The sequence below is a fragment of the Orcinus orca genome, chromosome 5 (genome assembly GCF_937001465.1).
Source record: "Orcinus orca chromosome 5, mOrcOrc1.1, whole genome shotgun sequence".
Classification (NCBI taxonomy): domain Eukaryota; kingdom Metazoa; phylum Chordata; class Mammalia; order Artiodactyla; family Delphinidae; genus Orcinus; species Orcinus orca.
Window position 1 is genome coordinate 53268371 of NC_064563.1, and position 16885 is coordinate 53285255.

At 39.6% G+C, this 16885-nt stretch overlaps 1 protein-coding gene across 5 annotated transcripts in view; it reads left to right on the forward strand.

Moving 5' to 3' along the window:
- PRKCI (protein kinase C iota) overlaps window positions 1-16885 on the forward strand; it is a 79850-nt gene that overhangs the window by 20266 nt on the left and 42699 nt on the right. The window contains exon 3 of one of the 5 annotated variants that reach the window (XM_049709782.1): window positions 12448-12598. The exons of the other annotated variants lie outside the window; for them this stretch is intronic. Within the exon in view, the coding sequence (XP_049565739.1) occupies window positions 12448-12598 (151 nt within the window). The remainder of the gene's footprint in view (window positions 1-12447; window positions 12599-16885) is intronic. 5 annotated transcript variants of the gene reach the window in all.

Consider the following 16885-nt stretch of genomic DNA (forward strand, 5'->3'; position numbering starts at 1 on the left):
TTGAGAATAATGCATGCTTTTTAACAAAAATATTGATTTTTTTGAAGGAAAAAGTGTCTCTGCAGATCTTCAGACCCCCAGAAATAGCTGCTATGAACGAATTTATGGTATCTCTTTCTGTGAATATACAACTAGAAGGGATAGGGTAACAATTTTTTTCTGTCTTACAAATAGACTAATATTATACAAGCTGTTATTTAACCTGTTTTTTCCCTTACCATCTTGTAGATAGCTTGTCATATCCGTGGTGTTTTTTTTTTTTTTTGGCCACGCCATGTGGCTTGTGGGATCTTAGTTCCCCGACCAGGGATTGAACCCAGGCCCTCAGCAGTGAGAGCGCGGAGTCCTAACCACTGGACCACCAGGATATTCCCCATATCAGTGCATGTAGATTTATCTCATTCCTCTTAAAGGCTATGTAATATTACATAACAATGTTGTACCATAACTTATTTAATTAATCTCCTTTTGATAGATATTTGGATAGTTTGCAGTTTGTCAAAAATACTGGTGCAGGGAATATCTTTGTGCATGTATTTTGGGGACACTTGTACTATATTATTTGTAAATTCCCTGCAATGGAATGTGTCCTTGATGATAGGTGGTACCAAATTGACCTCCAAAAATATTGTACCCCTTGTTATACTTTTACCAATAGCATTTGTGAATTCCTTTTTTTTTTACACCCTGTGAAGGACTATGTGAGGGAAACAGTTGAAAATGTAGGTGACTTGCAGAGTGGGAGAGGGTATTATTTGGATATAGTACTTTAATTTATGTCCTGTTGGCTCTAGTAGGTGAGTTTCATGGAAATTTCAAATGAGTATAAACTTTCTTTGACATAAAGAGCATGGAGTGTTTCTGGATTCTGGGAGGTTAAGCTTCTTCCTGACTTGCATTATAAATCTGATTTGATCATGGGGGGAAACATAGAGTGCCAAGATGCAACAAAACCATACTTAGGATGGCAAGAAACATATTTCTCTGATGTGATGTTTTCCAAACATCTTCAGTCTGGTGTAATTTTAGCTGGTATGTTAAGAACTAAAATAGTAAATCATTCTTCATACGTTTTTTTAATCCCCAGCACTATGCACTGATAACGGTAATCGTGTCAGAAAAAACAGTGAGTGAAAACTTTTGGACTGAATGTATATTCAGTGTAACTTCAGTTATTTAGATAGCAGTGTTGTGGCTCCAAACCTGAAAATTCAAAAATGAAAATCAACATCAATAAGAAAGAAAATCCGAGTACCTCTGAGCAGATCTTGTTTTGTAACTGGTATTTTCCTTCTGCTTGGAGAACTTCCTTTAACATTTCTGTAGTGGAGGTTTGCTGGTAATGAATTCTTTTAGCTTTTCCGTATCTTTACTTCTCCTCTAAAAATAGCTTTACTGAGGTATAATTAACATACAATAAACTGTGCATATTGTAAGTATACTATTTGATGAAGTTTGACACCCAGGAAACCATCACCACAAGCAAGGTAGAGAACATATCTATTACCCCTTAATGTTTCCGTCTGCTTTGCAATTCCTCACTCCTGCTCCTCTATTCCAGGCAACTACTGATCTGCTTTCTGTCCCTATAGGTTAGTTTGCATTTTTGGTCTGGCTTCTTTCACTCAGCATAATTATTGATACATGTTTTGTGTGTATCAGTAGTTCTTCTTTTTTTTTTTTTTTGCTGAGTGGTATTCCATCATGTGGATGTACCACAATTTGTTTATCTGTTCATCTGTTGATGGACATTGAGTTTGTTTCTAGTTTGGGGCTATTATAAATAAAGGTGCTGTGGCAATCGCATACAAGTCTTTGTATCAATATATATTTCCTTTTGTCTTGGGTAAATACTTAGAGGTGGAATGGCTGGATCATATGGTAGGTATATATGCTTTTTTTTTTTTTAGTGAAACAGGAAAAGAAAAATTTGAGGAGATGAGATGGGGTACTGCACTCCAGGCATGTTCTCAGGCAGATGGTTTTTAGAAAGGAGTTTATATGGAAGTTGAGGAAATGGATACCTTTAAAAAACTATGCCTGGTAGTCCCTGGAAAGTCTTCCTGTACTCCCAGGGGGTAGAGGACCCCACGAGAAGATAGCTAACTTTAAGAAGTCCCCAAGCACTTCTCTTAGCTCTGGCCTCTGCCCCAGCACCATGCCCCAGACATTCTACCTAGTAAATTCTGGCTGCTACCATTTATATATCAGGCTGTGGTGATGCCTGAAAGGCAAAAGGATCAGACTGGGGCCCACCTGGGAGAAACGCCTTGCAGTGGTGAGGTGGGGATTTGTTGAAAGGTGAAGCAAGAGAGACCATAGGAGTCCAGCAGGGCACCAGGGCTCTCAGACATGCTGTCAAACATGCTCTGGTCTCTGCGAAGTTCTGTCCTTCTTGTTGGCAACCCCGTCTCCAATTGCATTGTCTTCCTTCCCTCTGTAAGAGCCAACTACTACCATAGAATAAGTTTATAGTCTAAACTGTCTTCGCACTCCTATCCCTCAACCCCTAAGCAACCACTAATCTGTCACTTTTTATATGTATACATGACAAAGTATAGTGTTTTTATGTGCTTTTATTTATTTTATTTTAGTTTTTTGGCCATGCTATGTGGGTTGAGGGATTTTAGTTCCCTGACCAGGGATTGAACCCTGGGCCCACTGCAGTGAAAGCACTGAGTCCTAACCACTGGACTGCTAGGCAATTCCCTTTATGTGCTTTTAAATTTATATCAGTGGCATTATTCAGCACATATTTTGAAACTTCCCATTTCTTTTTTTTTTTTTTTTTTAACTGGGCCTTATGTAGATGGAGAACTAGTATATTCCTTTTTAAAAATTCTTTTTTAAAATATTGTCATAAACCATACATAACACAAAATTTTACCATTTTAACCTTTTTTTTAAAAAAAATTATTTATTTATTTGCTGTGTGCAGTCTTAGTTGCGGCAGGCAGGCTCCATAGTGTGGCTCATGGGCTCCTTAGTTATGGCTTGCAGGCTCCTTAGTTGTGGCACGTGGGCTTCTTAGTTGCAGCATGCGAACTCTTAGCTGTGGCATGCATGCGGGATCTGGTTCCCCAACAAGGGATCGAACCCAGGCCCCCTGCATTGGGAATGCAGAATCTTATCCATTGCGCCACCAGGGAAGTCCCCATTTTAACCTTTTTAAAGTGTACAATTCAGTGACATTTAAGCACATTCAGAATGTAATGCAACCATCCTCACTACCCATTTCCAGAACTTTTTATCATCTCAAACAAAAACTCTATACCCATCAAACAATAACTCCCCTCCTCCAGCTCCTCCAGCTCCATTCCCACTCCTCCAGCTCCTGGTAACCTCACTTACACTTTCTCTCTCTATGAATTTGCCTTTCTGTCTCTATGAATTTGCCTCTAGGTCACCTTTGTTTTTTTGCTTTTTTTTTTTTGGTTTGTTTTTGGTTTTGGTTTTTTTTGGCCACACGGCATGGCTTGTGGGATCTTAGTTCCCCAACCGGGGATTGAAATCAGGCCCAGGGCAATGAGAGCATGGAGTTCTAACCACTGGACTGCCAGGGAATTCCTGAGGTCATCTTTGTTTTTGAAAGATAATTTTGCTGGGTAAATAATTATAGGTTGATACTTTTTTTTCATTCAGTACACTGTTTTGTACTGCATTGTTTCTGATGCAGAATCTGCTGTCATCTTTACCTTTGTTTCTCTTATGTAATGTGTCTCTTTGGCTGCTTTTAAGATTTTTCTCTTTATCACTGGATAAACCAATTTGATAATGATGGACCTTAGTTCAGTTTTCTTCATGTTTCTTGTCTTGAGATTTGTTGGTCTACTTGGATCCGTGGGTTCATAGTTTTCATCAAATTTGGAAAAATTTTGGCCATTATCTCTTCAAATATTGTTTTCTGTCACCAGATTCCTCTTTCAGGGATTCCAGTTACATGTATATTAGGCTTCTCAAACTTGTCATAAAGCTCACTAACTCTCTGTTCTTTTATTTTTTTCCTTTTTCAGTCTTTTCCTCTGCATTTCATTTTGTATAGTTTTATAGCTATGTTTTCAAGTTCACTAATCTTTTCTCCTGCAATGTCTAATCTGCCATGAATTCCCTCTAGAGCATTTTTCACTTCAGAAATTGTAGCATTATTTCTAGACATTAAATCTGGGTCTTTTAAAATATCTTCCATGTTTACTTAACATGCTCAATACCCATAGCTTCTGCACATATTGGATATAATTATAACTCTTTCAATGTCCATGTTTACAAGTTCTTATATTGGTGTCAGTTTGGGGTCAATTTCAATTGATTGATCTTTCTCCTGTTATGGGTCATATTTTCCTGCTTCTTCACGTGCCTGCTTATAGTTGATTGGATTCTGGACATTTTGACGTTTGCCTTATTGGATGTTGAATATATTTGTATTTGTGTAGATATTTTTGAGCTTTGTTCTGGGATGCTCAAAAATAGTAACTTAAATAACCATTTAAGTTACTTGGAAACAGTTGATCCTTCATTGCTTGATTTCCAATATCTTGAACCATTTTTTTTTCATTTATTTTGTCTAGTTTTTCTGTTGTTTTAGGAGGAGGGTTAAATCCAGTTTCTGTTAGTTTATCTTCTCCAAAAGTGGAAGTTGAGGATGAGCAGCTTGATAGGATAGCACATGCTTCTGTAACCACTGATTTCCACCTCCCAGAAAAAGGAAGCAAGAAGCCAGAAATCTATTACTATCTGTTATGGGGCCTAATATTGAAAGGATGACCACCTAAATACCATATTATTCTTGGAAAATTTTTGCAAATCTGCATTTTAAGCAATGCAACCCTTTAGGGAGTGGCTGTGACTTTCAGAAGTCTTGAACCCAGTATTCAGAGGCAGGGTGGCAGTAGGAAGGTCTTGGTGGGAGCACAGAGTGAATCTATAAATCTGTGGCAGGCTCAAAGATCAGGAAGATCTATCATCTATCTATCATCTATCAGGAAGGTGCTATCTCAGGCAAATATTAAACATTGACAACTTTGGTTTCAGGCTGTGTTGATTCTTTCAAATGTGGGGCACTGAATTCAGCCATATGCTAAAGTACCTAATATAACTAGTGTTATATATGTGTGTCATGTTCAGCACCTTGTGAAGTTATCTCATAAATAATTGGATCTTGCATATTTACCAAATGCCTTGAGGTCCACCGCTCTAATTTCTTTGTTTTTATAGGTGAAAAGAAAATGTAAATGCATTGAAAAAAGAGCAGGCCTGCTGGTTAATATACAGATTTCATTACCTTTAAATTCGTTGAACTGAGCAGATCTCACTCTGGGTGTATGCCTTTTTTAGGATATGAATTTGGACTTTAGTAATTGAGTGGGCTTTGAAACATAGCTTTCTGTCTCATTTTTGTTTCATGATGACTCTACATGGAATGTTCTGCTTCTGAGTTATGTGTCCTGCTTTATCAGGCATTAAGCAGTTGGCCTGAAAAGGTAATACCTGAACCAAAGACATTCAGTCCAATGAAAACAAAACAGATGTGAGTATACGCAATGTCAGTGATTAACTTGACTTTCACACTTCCTTGTAGTTTTTCAAAAGCATCAATCTCTAGGTACATATTGAAAGCAGATACTTGACCTAACTTAGGTTTCAACCAAGAGCAAGCAGATGCTGGCCTGGCAAAAGGACAATATCTAGCAAAAGAGAAAAATTGATTTTTTAAAATATGGTTATTACAATACTTTTAACACTGGTTAATTCCACTCATGGCTTTCAACCAAAGTGCAATATTAAAAGCCACACCTATAATGAACTAAGCATACTATGAGTGACTTTAAATATATGCTCTTTAGCTTTGCCATTATCTTTGCAATGTAGGTAATATAGCCCTTGTTTTAACATAGGAGAAAATTGTAATGGGATCTGGAGCCTGCGAGAGAACCTGTATGTAAAGTACTGCAGGACACCTCTTTGGGAGATTTTTGATGCTCCTTTTTAAAGTCCTGACTCAGGCATTTCCTAAGAATGTAATTTATTTTATATGACATTTATCTAGGTGATATACAGCTTGTAATGTCTGGCTGTTTTTCCCTTTGCTCCAGGAGCATGTACTATCTAATTAGGTTGATATGAGTTGAGAATACAACATTTTTCTCCAGCACACAACTCCTTAAAGGCTTTTCTAGACCTTTGATATCTTGTATATGCCAGTTAAGAATTTAATATTAAGTCAAATTTTTTTTTTTTTTTTTTTTTTTTTTTTTTTTTGCGGTACGCGGGCCTCTCACTGTTGTGGCCTCTCCTGTTGCAGAGCACAGGCTCCGGACGCGCAGGCCCAGCAGCCATGGCCCACGGGCCCAGCCGCTCCGCGGCATGTGGGATCCTCCCGGGCCGGGACATGAACCCGCGTCCCCTGCATCAGCAGGCGGACTCCCAACCACTGCGCCACCAGGGAAGTCCTAAGTCAATGTTTAAAGTTATAAAGAAAACTTCAAAAACTGCATCCATAATCCTATCATCCTGATGCAGAATTGTGTTTATTTTTCATAGAGACTTGTAATCTTTTTAATGATCTTTTCTTAATTTAGTTGTTCATTTTATATGTACTTTGAATGTTTCCTTTGTGTTGTTTTGTGTTTATTTCTGAAGTTCCTTTTTCGTTTTCCTGTTTTATTTATTTATTTATTTAGGCTGTGCCGGGTCTTAGTTGCGGCATGAGGGATCTTTAGTTGTGGCATGCAGACTTTTTTTTCTTAAAGATTTATTTATTATTTATTTTTGGCTGCGTCAGGTCTTAGTTGCGGCATACGGGATCTTCTGTTGTGGTGCACAGGCTCTTCATGGTGGTGCATGGGCTTCTCTCTAGTTGTGGCATGCAGGTTTTCTCTCTCTAGTTGTGGCGCATGAGCTCCAGGGTGCGTGGGCTCTGTAGTTTGTGGCACACGGGCTCTAGTTGAGGCGTGCGAGCTCAGTAGTTGTGGCATGCAGGCTCAGTTGCCCCGCGGCATGTGGGATCTTAGTTCCCTGACCAGGGATCGAACCCGCGTCCCCTGCATTGTAAGGCAGATTCTTTACCAGTGGACCACCAGGGAAGTCCCATGCGGACTTCTTAGTTGTGGCATGTGGACTTCTTAGTTGCAGCATATGGACTCTTAGTTGTGGCATGTGGGCTTCTTAGTTGCGGCATGCATGCGGGATCTAGCTCCCTGACCAGGAATTGAACCCAGACCCCCTGCATTGGGAGTACTGAGTCTTACCACTGGACCACAAGGAAAGTCCCTGAAGTTCCTTTTTGTTAAGATACTCCCAGTCCTTTACAGATAGCATTTACTCAATTTTTGTCTCATCTCTTCTTTTTTCTGCAAATAAGGAAATCAGGGGTCATCTTAAAGAAGTGGTTTACGTGAGGTTGCTCAGAAAGTGAGGTGGTTAAGGTTTGGGATTTTTTAATTCATACTACTGCAGTAAAATCATCCTAACTGCAGAAGCCACTTGAACTGTGGAAGGCATAATTGCTGGGTGTTGAATTTGGTTCAATCTTGTAAGTTTTTTTGGAAATTTTTGTAGAAATAGGCCATTAGGACATTGCAAGCAGCTAGTGAGTCTAGAGAAAATTGGATTTAGTGTTTAAATTTTTTAAAAATCAAGATGCTTATAAGGCATTCATTGGTATCATTCATGTGTGAGATATATATATAGAGAGAGAGAGAGAGAAAGAGAGAGAGAGAGAATGATATAATATTTCTCATTGTTTAGAAAACAATCTGAGGTGAGCTTAAATGTATTTGCCAGCTTGGACTCAGGTCCCTCACCTGGAAAATTAGAAATGAAGCATTCATTATATTTCAGATTCATTCTGTTCCTAGAATTCTTTGACTGTTTCAGTCTTTGGAATTAATTTAGTCAACTGGCTTGTTTTTCTTTTTTTTTAAGCTGGCTTATTTTTCTAACTGGAAGAGTAATTTGCACACTTATTGAAATGTGAAATTTTCATTATTCTTTTTTATGTTGCTTTTCTGTTTTTAAACTTTGGCCTGCACTTAAATATACTTCTATAGAAGGGAAAGTTATTTTTTAAAACCTACGTCAAAAAATAGAGTGTGGGCTTCCCTGGTGGCGCAGTGGTTGAGAGTCCACCTGCCAATGCAGGGGACATGGGTTCGTGCCCTGGTCCAGGAAGATCCCACATGCTGCGGAGCGGCTAGGCCCGTGAACCATGGCCGCTGAGCCTGCACGTCTGGAGCCTGTGGTCCGCAACGGAAGAGGCCTCAACAGTGAGAGGCCCGCGTACCGCAAAAAAAAAAAAAAAAAAAAATAGAGTGTAATTATGTGACTTACACTTTCATGTGTGTGGCAAATTGGGAGAAATTTGCATAAGTGAGAAAGTGAGTCTGTATAAAAGAATTGCTTTGGGCTTCCCTGGTGGCGCAGTGGTTGGGAGTCCGCCTGCCGATGCAGGGGACACGGGTTCGTGCCCCGGTCCGTGAGGATCCCACGTGCCGCGGAGCGGCTGGGCCCGTGAGCCATGGCCGCTGAGTCTGCGCGTCCGGAGCCTGTGATCCGCAGCGGGAGAGGCCACAACAGTGAGAAGCCCGCGTCCGGCAAAAAAAAAAAAAAAAAAAGAATTGCTTTATTTCTTTGAGGCAAGTTAAGACAGACTTTGCTTTTGGACTGGAATATTACTTTGTTATCGAACTCACTTTTTTAAAAATGCTACACTAAATATTTTTAAATAGCTTTATTGAGATATAATTTATCGTTTAAAGTGTACAATTCAGTGGTTTTTAGTATATTTGTGCAGAGAGTGTGCAGCCGTCACCACAATCAATTTTACAACATTTTCATTGCTCAAAAAAGAAACCCCATGCTCATTAGCAGTTACTCTCTATTTCCTCCAAGTTCCTTCCCCCACTGTCCCCAGACCTAGGTAACCACGTATCTAGCTCTTGTTTCTATAGATTTACCTAATCTAGACATGATATATAAAGTATTAATACTTAATCCTTTTTTAATGGTTAATAGTCCATTGTATGCATACCACATTTTATTTATCCATTCATCAATTGATAGATATTTCGGTTATTTCCACTTTGTGACTATTATGAGTAATGTTTCTATGAACATTTCGTTACAACTTTTTGTGTGGACATATGTTTTCATATCTCTTGGATATATATCTAGGAGTGGAATTGCTGGGTCATATGGTAACAAATGTTCAACTTTTTGAGGAACTACCAGACTGTTTTTCAAAGCAGCAACACCATTTTACATTCCCACTAGCAGTGTATGAGGATTCCAGTTTCTCTGCATCCTCACCAACACCTGTTATTATCAGTGTACTGAGTATTGATCTAAAAATGGTATATCTGGGACTTCCCCGGTGGCACAGTGGATAAGACTCCGCGTTCCCAATGCAGGGGGCCTGGGTTCGATCCCTGGTCAGAGAACTAGATCCCACATGCATGCCTCAACTAAGAGTTCGCGTGCCGCAACTAAGAGTTCGCATGCTGCAACTAAGGAGCCCATATGCCACAACTAAGGAGCCCTGGAGCCGCAACTAAGGAGCCTGCCTGCCACAACTAAGACCCAGTGCAACCAAATAAATATTAAATAAATAAATAAATAAAAATGCTCTATCTATGCAATCTGGTTGAATCATGTTGACCTATTTTTCAACTAGTCTCTTAAGATATCAACAACACTAAGACAAATATAAAGTCAGTATATGAGAGAACAAATAGCTTTCCTTTATAAAGGTAATACTCAGTCAGAAAGTATATTGGAAGAAAAGATTTCATCCATGTAATAACATAATTTTTTTTTAATCTAGGAATAAACTTTAAAGAAATGCATAGAAACCATATAAACAAAACTTTAAAAAAACCCCACATAAGTATACATATAGCTGATTCACTTTGTTGTACAGCAGAAACTAACACAATGTTGTAAAGCAATTATAATCCAAAAAAGATGTTTAAAAAACCAAAAAAACAATTGGGTGCCATAAATAAAACCTGAATAATGGGTTAGGGAGAGGGAACATAGAAAAAGTAAACTCCCTATAGATCAATCTGTAAAGAGCACAGTTCCCCCCCCAAATTCTAATAGGATCTTTTAGAAACTGGCAATTTCATCTGGAAAAATAAATGCTCAAGAGTAAATGGGGGGACTTCCCTGGTGGTGCAGTGGTTAAAGAGTCCACCTACCAATGCAGGGGACTCGGGTTCAATCCCTGGTCCGGGAAGATCCCACATGTTGCGGAGCAACTAAGCAATCTGCCACAACTACTGAGCCTGCGCTGTACAGCCCGCGACCCACATCTACTGAGCCTGCATGCCACAACTACTAAAGCCCGCACGCCTAGAGCCCGTGATCCGCAACAAGAGAAGCCACCGCAATGAGAAGCCCACGCACCACAACGAAGAGTAGCCCCCGCTCGCTGCAACTAGTGAAAGCCTGCACAGCAACGAAGACCCAATGCGGCCAAAAATAAATAAATAAATTTTTAAAAAAGAATAAATGGGAAAATTCTGAAAAAGGAAATGTAAAGACGGAAGACTTTTCCTAATTCTTTATATTGAAAAACATCATAATCACAGATATAGAAGTAATAACAACTGAGAAAAAAATATTTGCAACATTTACAAAGGATTGCTTATCTCTAATATAAGATAATTAAGTCAAAAAGAAATAGATGAAGCATCTACTGAAAAAGGTGCAAATAGCTAATTCATAAATGACAAAAAAAACTCAAGGATCACTAATAAAGAAACAAAGATTTTAAAATAAGACATCAGTTTTCATCTATCAGATTAGAAAATAGTTAAAATTTAATCATTACCTGTAAGGGTTAGGAAAAACACACTTGGTTGAGTGTATATGGCATAACCTTTTTGGAGTTACTATCATTCCAAATTTTGAAATAATTGTCAAAATTTTAAATGGGCACACTTTGAGCCAATCATTTCTATTTCTAGGAAAGTATCATGAGAAATTACTCAAGCACAAATATTTCAGTTCAAGAATATTTACTATATTATTCACTAATAAATAAGGACTGAATACTGATACATGCTACAACTTAGATGAACTTGAAAACACTCTAAGCAAAAAAAATCTAGACATAAAAGACCACATATTGTGTGATTCCATTTATATGAAATGTCCAGAAAAGGCAAATCTGTAGAGACTGAAAATAATCAGTGGTTGCCTAGGTCTGACAGTGGAAGGAGAGGTTGGGGGGAAATGGGGAGTGACTGCTAATTGGAAGGGTTTTTTTTGAGGAGGGGTTATGAAAATGTTCTAAAATTGATTATGGTGGTAGTTGCACAGCTCTGTGAATATACTAACAACCACTGAACTGTACACTTCAAATGGGTAAATTGAATGCTGTGTGAATTGTATCTCAATAAAGCTGTTATTAAAAATGAGTAGATTATATCTAGCATTTTTTAAAAAATGTGAAACATTACCCCCTCAGGTAAAGCTTTTCAGAAGAGGTGGCATTTGTCCTGGGTCTTGTAAGATACACAGAATTTCAAGATTCACCTTGAAAGGTGGCAGGAAGGTGTTTGTAACATAACAAATCACCTCAAAGCCTAGTGGCTTTAAAAAAACCCACCCTTTTACTTTATAGTCTTTTTACACTTCTGTGAGTTGATTGGCTCTGCTGGTCTCACTTGAGGTCTCTCATGCAGTAGCAATTGGATGACATCCGGGTCTGGAGTCACGTGGAGGCTCACCTGGGATGCTAGCATAGTAGGTTCTCTTTCTCTCTCTCTGTAGTCTCAGGGCTTCTACTCTCAGAGGCAGCTGAACTTCTTACATGGTGACTTAGGGCTCCCAAAAGCAAAAGATGCCAGATGTTTATAAGGTGGAAGCCTAGAACTGGCACAGCACCACTCTGTGGCTTTTTCTTAGTTAATATAGTGCTAGAGCCAGTCCAACCATCCGCACCATCCATCTCCAGAACTTTCTCATCTTCCCAACTGAAACTCTTTACCCATTAATTTTACCCTATAAAGTTATTCTTTACCCAATAAATCCTCATTCTCCTCTCTCCCCCAGCAAATGGCAACCACCATTCTACCTTGTTTCTGCGAATTTTACTACTCTAGGTACCTTACTGAAGTAGAATCATACAATATTTGTCATTTAGTAACTGACTTGTTTCACTTACCATAGCGTCTTCAAGGTTCATTCATGTTGTAGCATGTGTCAAAATTTGCTTCCTCTTTTTTTTTTCTATTTTATATATACTAGTGTGTATCTGTGAATCCCACACTCCTAATGTATCCCTCACCCATCCCTTCCCCTTTGGTAACCATAAGATTGTTTTCTTTTTTTTTTTTGGCTTCGTTGGGTGTTCATTGCCACGAGCACTTTCCTTAGTTGTGGCGAGCGGGGGCTGCTCATCGTTGCCGTGTGGGGGCTTCTCATTTTGGTGGCTTCTCGTTGCAGAACATGGGCTCCAGGCATGCGGGCTTCAGTAGTTGTGGCGCACAGGCTTGGTTGCTCTGCGGCATGTGGCATCCTCCCGGACCAGGGGTCGAACCCGTGTCCCCTGCATTTGCAGGTGGATTCTTAACCACTGCGCCACCAGGAAAGCCCCGTAAGATTGTTTTCTATGTCTGTGAGTCTGTCTCTGTTTTGTAAATAAATTCATTTGTATCATTTTTTTAGATTCCATAAATAAGTGATATCATATATTTGTCTTTCTCTGTCTGACTTCACTTAGTGTGATAACCTCTACGTCCATCTATGTTGCTGCAAATGACATTATTTCATTCTTTTTTGTGGCTGAGTAATATTCCTTTGTATATACATATACCACATCTTCTTTATCCATTCTTCTGTTGATGGACACATAGGTTGCTTCCATATCTTGGCTGTTGTGAATAGTGCTGCAGTGAGCACTGGGGTGCATACATCTTTTTGAATTAGAGTTTTCATCTTTTCTAGATATATGCCCAAGAGTGGGATTGCTAGATCATATGATGATGCTATTTTTAGTTTTTTGAGGAACCTCCATACTGTTTTCCATAGTGGCTGCACCAATTTACATTCCTACCAACAGTGTAGGAGGGTTCCCCTTTCTCCACACCCTCTCCAACATTTATTGTTTGTAGACTTTTTGATGATGGCCATTTTGACTAGTGTGAGGTGATACCTCATTGTAGTTTTGATCTGCACTTCCCTGATAATTAGCAATGCTGAGCATCTTTTCATGTGCCTGTTGGCCAACAGTATGTCTTCTTTGGAGAAACATCTGTTTAGGTCTTCTTCCCACTTTTTTTTTTTTTTTTTTTTTTTTGCGGTACGTGGGTCTCTCACTGCTGTGGCCCCTCCCGTTGCGGAGCACAGTCTCCGGACGCTCAGGCCCAGCAGCCATGGCTCACGGGCTCAGCCGCTCCGCAGCATGTGGGATCCTCCCGGACCAGGGCACGAACCCGTGTCCCCTGCATCGGCAGGCGGGCTCTCAACCACTGTGCCACCAGGGAAGCCCCCCACTTTTTTTTAATGTATAAATTTATTTACTTTTGGCTGCATTGGGTCTTCATTGCTGCGTGCAGGCTTTCTCTAGTTGCAGCGAGTGGAGCCTACTTTTTGTGGTGCATGGGCTTCTTATTGGGGTGGCTTCTCTTGTTGTGGAGTGTGGACTCTAGGTGTGTGGGCTTCAGTAGGTGTGGCACGTGGGCTCAGTAGTTGTGGCCCATGGGGTCTAGAGAGCTGGCTCAGTAGTTGTGGCACACGGGCTTAGTTGCTCCGCCGCATGTGGGATCTTCCCAGACCAGGGCTCAAACCTGTGTCCCCTGCATTGGCAGGCGGATTCTTAACACTGCCACCAGGGAAGTCCCTTCTGCCCATTTTTTTATTGGGTTATTTGTTATTTTGATATTGAGTTGTATGAGCTGTTTATATACAACTTCCTTTTTAAGACTAAATAATACTTCTTTTGTATGTACAGTCATCCCTTGGTGTCCACAGTAGATTGGTACTAGAGCCTTCCAGGGATACCAAAATTTGGTTATGCTCAAATCCCTTAAATAAAATGGTGTAGTATTTGCATGTAACCTACGCATATTCTTCCATATCCTTTAAGTCATCTATAGATTACCTATAATACCTAATACATTGTAAATGCTATGCAAATAGTTGCCAGTGCATGGCAAATTCTAGTTTTAGTTTTTTATGAACTTTCTGGAATTTTTTTTTCAAATATTTTTGATCCGAGGTTGATTGAATCCACAGATTCAGAACCTATAGATATGGAAGGCCAACTGTATATACCATGTTTTGTTTATCCATTCATCTGTTGTTGGACACTTGGGTTGCTTCTACCTTTTGGCTGTTGTGAATAGTGCTGCTGTGAACATGGGTGTACAAATATCTGTTGGAGTCTCTGCTTTTAGTTCTTTGGAAGTATACCCAGAAATGGAATTGCTGGATAATATGGTAATTATATGTTTTATTTTTTGAGGTTGTTGCATCATTGTACATTCCCACCATCAATGCACAAGGGTTCCAGTTTCTCCACATCCTTGCCAACACTTGTTATTGTCTGTGAATGTTTGTGTGTGTTTTACAGAACCTTATGGGTTTGAAGTGGTATCTCATTGATTTGCATTTTCCTAATGATTAGTGGTGTTGAACCTCTTTTCATGTGCTTGTTGGCTATTTGTATATCTTCTTTGGAGAAATATCCTTTGCTCATTTATTTATTTTCGTCGTTGTAGAGTTGTAGGAATTCTTTACATATTTCGAGTGTTAATCCCTTATCAGATGTATCATTTGCAAATATTTCCTCCAATAGGTTGTCTTTTCACTGTGCTGATAGTGTCCTTTTACACACAAAAGTTTTTAATTTTGTTGTAGACCAATGTATTATTTTTTTTCTTACGTGTGCTTTTGGTGTCACATCCAAGAAATTGTTGCCAAACCCAATGTCGTGAAGCTTTCTCCCTGTGTTTTCCCCCAAGAGTTTTGTAGTTTCAGCTCTTGCATTTAGGTCTGTGATCCATTTTGATTTCATTTTTATTTATTAAATAAGATAAAGGTTCAACTTTATTCTTTTGTATATGGTTATGTTTGGATATTTCATAGTGAATTTTTGTTAGTTTATATAGGTTTATAATGGTATTATGATTATGTTAAGGAATTTTTATCTAGCGTTATAGGGATTTGCTCAGAATGACATGGTGGAGGAGGATAAGTGAGTGAGTCCACAGGTGAAACAGGATTTTGTAATATGTTTGAAAATTTCCAAAATAAAAAGTTAAAAGAAGAGTTGGGGACTTCCCTGGCGGCACAGTGGATAAGCTTCCGCCTGCTAATGCAGGGGCCACAAGTTCGATCCGTGGTCCAGGAGATCCCACATGCCGCAGAGCAACTAAGCCTATGCTCCACAACTACTGAGCCTACACACTCTAGAGCCCGCGTGCCATAACTACTGAGCCCGCGCTCCACGACTACTGAAGCCTGTGCGCCTAGAGCCCATGCTCCGCAGCAAGAGAAGCCACCGCAAGCAAAAGCCCATACACCACAACGAAGAGAAGTCCCTGTTTACTACAACTAGAGAAAGCCCGCGCAGCAACTGAAGACCCAATGCAGCCAAAAATAAATAAAATGAAAAAAAAAAAAAAGAGTTGGTAGACCAGGAGAATGGTGTTTAGAAACCCAGACACAAAATTTCTGTAAATAGTCAGTGGATAACTTTGTTCGATGGTATAGCGAGGTCAACCAGAGTAAAGACAAAACATGCCATTGATTTCAGCAGCTGCTTCCATGACGTTAGATACGGCAGTTTTAGAAGTGTTTGGACTAAAACCTGATAGCAAAATTTTGAGAAATGCTTGGAAGATAGGAACATGGAGAAAGCAATGTGTGTTCACTCTTGATAGGAAGAAAAGCTATTTCTATTAAGTCTAAAAGATTATATATCTATGAATTAAAAAATGCAAAAGAAAAGTATGAAGTCAAAATTCAAAGGCCCTGTCCCTTTTTCTTCCGTTTCTTCTCGCTCACCCCCTCGTTTCAGTCTGTAGTTTACTCTTGAGTCTCGTGGCTACAGAATGAATGGCACCCTGGGCAGGAGAGAGGTTTTAGAGAGGGAGACTCAAACATGCCTTTGCCTGAGAAGAGCTAGTGGAAGGAAAGAAAAAATGAAGATAGGACTGGGGAGGACTAGTGGAATAATGCCCAGAGAAGATAAAAGAAAGGAGGGACTCAGTGGCCAAGTTGGAGAAAAGAACAGAGGCACTCATCTCTTTGAGTCAACGGGAAAGGAAATGACCTCACTTTTCTCTCTGAAGTAGTAGACTGAGTTCCCTGCTGAGAGTGATTGAAGTTTGGACAGGGTTGATGGCATCTCTTGGTGTAACCAGTAACCGCAAGAATGAGTAAAAGAATGGCAGCGTTGAGGACCCAGCTCAGGCCCAACTATGTTCGAAATGACTTTTTCATTGAGGAATGCCATCGTACAGGGGGACGTGCCATCTCATTGATTTCCAGGGATGACTCAGTTCACTGGCTGGTTGACTAAGGGAGACGTTTCTTCCTTGTCCTCTCTGTGTGTAAGTTTACTAAACTGGGCATTTACACTTAAAAGCAATCAAGTAGGACTGCTCTTTAGTCCAGAGTACTTTAGTAGCTATGCTTGTTTTCTGTGAGCCTCTTAAGCAGGCTCTCCGGTGAAGGAGAAATTTGACAAAATGATTAACTAGAGACCTCCTCTGATCATATTGTGGTGATGAAACCACTTTCACTTCCTCTTTTGAAGAAACAGGTAACAGAAAACTTACCCCTGGCCATTAATCATGTTGCAGTGACAATCAAAAGAAAGAAAAAGAAATCCAGACACAGAGTTTCTATAAATAGTCAGTGGATAGCTTTGTTATAA